Source organism: Poromitra crassiceps, assembly GCF_964638095.1.
Source record: "Poromitra crassiceps genome assembly, chromosome: 30".
Lineage (NCBI taxonomy): Eukaryota > Metazoa > Chordata > Actinopteri > Beryciformes > Melamphaidae > Poromitra > Poromitra crassiceps.
In genome coordinates, this window is record NC_139652.1 from 14,850,111 (window position 1) to 14,855,073 (window position 4,963).

The following is a 4,963-nucleotide window of genomic DNA, read 5'->3' on the forward strand; positions in this document are numbered from 1 at the left end:
GGGGCCTGAAATGGGGTCTTTGGAGTCAAGGTAGCCGCTGCTGACTACACTGCCTACGTGGAGGACGCCTTCTGGGGAGGATGTGTAGGTGGAAAGAAATATATAAAGCCTAAAGTGATGAGGTACAGAGGGAGGAGGGAGTAGGAGGTTGCTGTTTGCTCCAGCTGCTGCCCCAGTGGACGACATCTATTACACCATGACATGGCAAGATGCTTTTTGCCTCCTGTGCAGTTTAGCTTCTGTCTTTGTTCTGTGCTACTGCAATGTCACTTTTTTTATATATATATTTCTACCGCCTCTATTATATTATTTTTGCATTATTCCAACAATACACGACTAATGTCACATTTTCTTCTTTTTGCCCCCCCCCCCCCAAACCTATTATATGTATTCCATGTAAGCCAGGGGTGTCAAACTTATTTTAGTTCACTGGCCATATCCGACGCAATTTGGTCTCAAGTGGGCCAGGCAAAGAAAATAAATGCATAATAATCTATAATAACAACAGCTCTAAATTTTACCGAGTCTTTTAGTTTAAAGAATTAGGCCTACAGGTACTTTTTAAGAACACAGTTTCACATACTGTAAGGTTATCTCAGCTACCATAGGCCTATCATATCAAATCTACTGTCTAACTGCAAATGTATGGCAACTGTGCAATTCATCTCTATATTCAAGGGTACTGAAAATAGTTGACCATTTATTGATGGGAAACATGAATAGGCTACTTAATATGGTAACTTGCTCCTGAAACGTGGCACCTCTTAGCCTTCTTAGCATCAATTTTAGGTGTCAAATCCAGCTTGAAAAAATTGGAATGGACTTCTCGGTGCAATTTTCACACTTCACACAATTTTCACACAAATCATCCTGCGGGCCGGATTGAACGCTTTGGAGGGCCGGTTCTGGCCCCCGGGCCGTATGTTTGACACCCCTGATGTAAGCGCTCATTGTTCCTAAGGTGTGAAACACAGCTAGACTCATCCACTGAGGGCTGCCAATCCTATTTCTCTACATTTACAATTACAGCTACAGTTTGCTGTAAAGTGGGATTGACAGAACATCCCTGTAGGTTAATCCAAATTCTAATCTTCAGTGCAGTTGGTGATCAGTGGTGCTGTGTAGATGGCAAATTGGCTCGAGTGATCTAATTAGTTCAACACCACTTTTATTTTCCTTTAACACACTAGGCTGTGAATCAGATTAGCGGGTTTACTCCCTCCCTGACCAGCACTAATTGATCAGTGGCTCACCCCCTGCAGTGAAAGGTTGAAAAAATGTTTGAGAGGAGGGATTTAACTAACAATTTAATGACAAATGTATCGTCAGTTAGGACCTTGTGGCCTACATGTTAGTCTGTTATACTTTTTATTGGCTGGGATGTTTTACAAATTAGCAAATGATTTTATTCTGTGTGTGAAGCGACTTTGAGTATCTAGAAAAGCGCTATATAAGTTGAATGGATCATTATTATTATTAAATGCATAGTAATTGCGCCACCTGAAATACTGCAGTGGTTTGTCAATAAGTTACACACCTGCTCCCGTCTCCTACAGTATTTATAGGTCTTAGTTTAAAGGACCCTCTCGGTTCTTAGTCTGCCTCTCAGACAGGCTAAGCTCATATTCTAACTTTCTATGAATACTGTACGCGTGCTCATATGAAACGTTCCTCAAAGGTAAGACATGTCTAAACCATTTTTCCAACGCTGTTAGCTTATAGGTTAACGCTCGGTGTCACGTTCCCTTTCAAAGCCTGCAGTCACCGCAGAGACCTCTTGACTTCCCATATTGTCAAGCTAGCAATACTAATCCGCTGCTGTAAATAGTATGGAGCAGGGATTAACTTACAATCTGTTTTGAGCTATTGATCTGGTTTGAACAGTGTCAGACCTGGGTGAGGGACAAGGACCAACAGATCCAGACATGATCTGACAAAGACCGTATCAAACAGAATTATTTATTTTGAAGAAAAAAAAAACACCTATATAAAAAGAACATAAGAACAAGGTGTTTTAAAACTACAAACATTAAACCTCCCTATCCCTAGCTACGTTCACATCTCCCCACCCCTTGCCCTCACCACGCCCCTCCCACCACCCACCCCGCAAACCGTGACTCTCTAAGACCGTCCTATCCCTAGCTATGGCCCCTCCCACATCCCCCCTAGCCACTCCCTCTACCCACCCATCAACCCCCAACTCTTAATGCCTCCAGCCACAGCTATTGCCGGCGAGGCATAAAAACAAATTTTTCATAAAGTTTCTTGCTCAGGGGGGCATCAGTGCTGGGTGCTGGCTGGTGCGATGCAGGGCTCGGCAGCTGGGACACTCCTGATAGCTTTCCTCCAGCACGGCGGCGGCGCCAGGGGGGCATGTCACACGGACTCCCACACTGAAAACGGAGGGCTGGCGTCTGTCAGCGCTGCGCTCCTGCCGGTCTCTCTGCATGGAATTGACCATCACATACATTTATATTAGCACAACTAATGGATGGATAACTTTGTTCAGTACCATCTATAATACTGTATGTACCCAGCGAAACCTTAACTCTACCACTGAGAAAGTTGTTTTATAATAATTGTGTCAATGCCCATTGCTCTATCCATACCAACCTGTTTTTCCAGCTTGTCTCTCATTTTGCGTCGCTCCTTGGTAGCTTCTTTCAGCATGTCCTCCAAAAGCAAACAATTTTTCCTCTGGTCTTCAAGGTCTTGAGAAGATATCTGGATCTAGAATTCACAAATGTACCATTACAATTAAGCCTATAATCACATCTATCTTATCTATAAAAGAGGCAATGTGGGCAATCAATCAATCAATTTTTGTCCCACTGAAGATTTCATAGTGACATTGCTGATGATGACATGATGTCATCAGTGATGTCATAAATCACTGATGATGTCATCAGTGATGTCATACGATGTGAAGTTGTGACATCATCAGTGATGTCATTCATCAGTGATGTCTTAAGAGCAGAAAAAAACATGGAATGCACTACCATCAGATCTTAACTCATTCACCTCATTAATACCTCATTGATCTGAATCAGGAGTGCTGCTGGTGGAATTTAACCAATAGAATGGCTGGGATGGAAATAGTGGTTTGGGACCCACTGACACAGAAAAATACAGGGTTGTCTTGATGTTTTTCTAGAGCTGAATATAGCTAGATTTGATTTGATATGATATGATGGATGCCTCACAGAGGTCGGTGTTGTGCTTGCCCGCCAGAAGCTCCGTCTTATTTTAACATTTTATCCAGTTTAAAGTCATATTTGTGCGTGCACCTTTTAACTATATTTTAGTGCACTATCAGAGCCTCACACCAGGCTTAACGTTCTGTGATCAGTCATCTGGATTACTTTATTCTGGACCTAAACTACCTACCGCTTGGAGCCGCGTCAGTGACTCAGCCCAGCTAGCCTCGGAAGCTAAGCTAACTCGTAGCTGGATCGGACCCTATCCCTTCACGGGCATATTTACATTAGCTGGACCTTGCTTTTTTGCCGTGTGTGGGGAACTCTCTGTTACAGAGCCCCGACCGGCCGGACCTCTCTAATTTCACAAACAACAACCTGAGCTAAAGCTAAGCTAAGCTACGCTAGGCGAGTAGCCCAGAGGGCTAGCAGCACCTGGATACTCCCACTGGCCTGGTGGTTTGCCTTTAACCTAGACAGGCTAGTGGTGAGATTTTTCTTATCTCTATGTGTACAACCATGTCACAGGATCCACCATCATGCATGAACTGTAGTCTTACCGTATTTGAATTGGTCAAAGATGTCTCCCGGTTGCAAGTGGAAATCATAGAGAAGAATCGGTCCATCAGGAAACTCACATCCACACTGCAGTCATTTAATTTAATCCCAAAATGTGATGCTGACAGTTTGGGCATCGGGGATGACACCACTGTTCCGTGGCTCAGAGAATCCTCCCACTCCAGCAATGTTTCCTATGGGGAGGATCCGTGGCGTAGGCTTGGTGCCAAACCCAAGCAGCCAGCCTGCTCGACCCCCTTCACTGCAGCTGCTGCCCGGATCTCAGCTTCCCGCTGCCGTGATAGACCCCGAGGATCTCGTAGCCTCCAGCCCTCCTCATGGTCCATTGAGCTTGAGAACAGATTTAAACTCCTGGAGGATGAGACCGATAACCCGCCCGGTCCCCTGTACTCCTCAGTGCTTCCTCCGCCGGCCGTGCATCCCAGCCCGGGAGCACCATTCAACGTACGGAGCACCGCCCAGTTTCCACCGCTGTCCAGGTCCTCATCTCCTCCGTCTCCGCCGATGTCCGCTGGCCTGTCTGCAGTACCTGCTCGTCCTGCTCGATCCCGGCTCGCCACCCGGCTCCGGCTGCTGAAGGAGGCTGTCTCCAATCGCCCTGAGCAGTCCAACGGGATTATTTCAGCTGGGCTCCTCTCTTCTCCCGCTGTGGGTACTGGTGCTGGTTCTCTCTTTCCGCCCGGCCCTGGTTTCCCCGGTCATTCGGGGGTGCCACCGAACCCGCCATGCCCGAGAGAAGTGGCCGCTAACGTTAGTTTGGTCACTAACGTTAGTTTGGTCGCTAATTCCTGTAAACCCAATCAGTCTATAGGTCCCGACCATCGCTCATCACCCCCGCCTCCGCTTTTCCCTCCAACTGTAGCAATTATTGGCTTGGCATTATTGTTTTATAATAATTGTGTCAATGCCCATTGCTCTATCCATACCAACCTGTTTTTCCAGCTTGTCTCTCATTTTGCGTCGCTCCTTGGTAGCTTCTTTCAGCATGTCCTCCAAAAGCAAACAATTTTTCCTCTGGTCTTCAAGGTCTTGAGAAGATATCTGGATCTAGAATTCACAAATGTACTGTAACGTTCCTGGTATTGAAGAGGCAGAGGCTTCTTGCGGGTACAGGGTTCTTTATTTATAGTTAGTCATATTACAACTCTAGGCGGTTGCTACGCCATAGTTAGCTAGCTGCTTCCCTC

The 4,963-nt window shown here is 45.9% G+C and overlaps 1 protein-coding gene across 1 annotated transcript; it reads right to left on the reverse strand.

Annotated features, from left to right (window-relative positions):
- Positions 1 to 2,133: 2,133 nt before the first annotated feature.
- LOC310800351 (uncharacterized protein) lies at positions 2,134 to 4,963 on the reverse strand. Its single transcript, XM_083662952.1, has 3 exons — positions 3,758 to 4,963; positions 2,614 to 2,730; positions 2,134 to 2,443 (listed from the first exon to the last, which is right to left on the reverse strand). The coding sequence occupies exons 1-3, from the start codon at positions 3,890 to 3,892 to the stop codon at positions 2,270 to 2,272; spliced, it is 426 nt and encodes a 141-aa protein (XP_083519078.1). The 5' UTR covers positions 3,893 to 4,963; the 3' UTR covers positions 2,134 to 2,269.

Coding starts and splice junctions, on each gene's coding strand:
- LOC310800351 (XM_083662952.1), bottom strand. CDS start 3,892: ATGCCCAAACTGTCAGCATCACATTTTGGGATTAAATTAAATGACTGC. Junction 2,731..3,757: donor CTTTGACCAATTCAAATACG/GTAAGACTACAG, acceptor TGTGAATTCTAG/ATCCAGATATCTTCTCAAGA. Junction 2,444..2,613: donor GAGACAAGCTGGAAAAACAG/GTTGGTATGGAT, acceptor AATTCCATGCAG/AGAGACCGGCAGGAGCGCAG.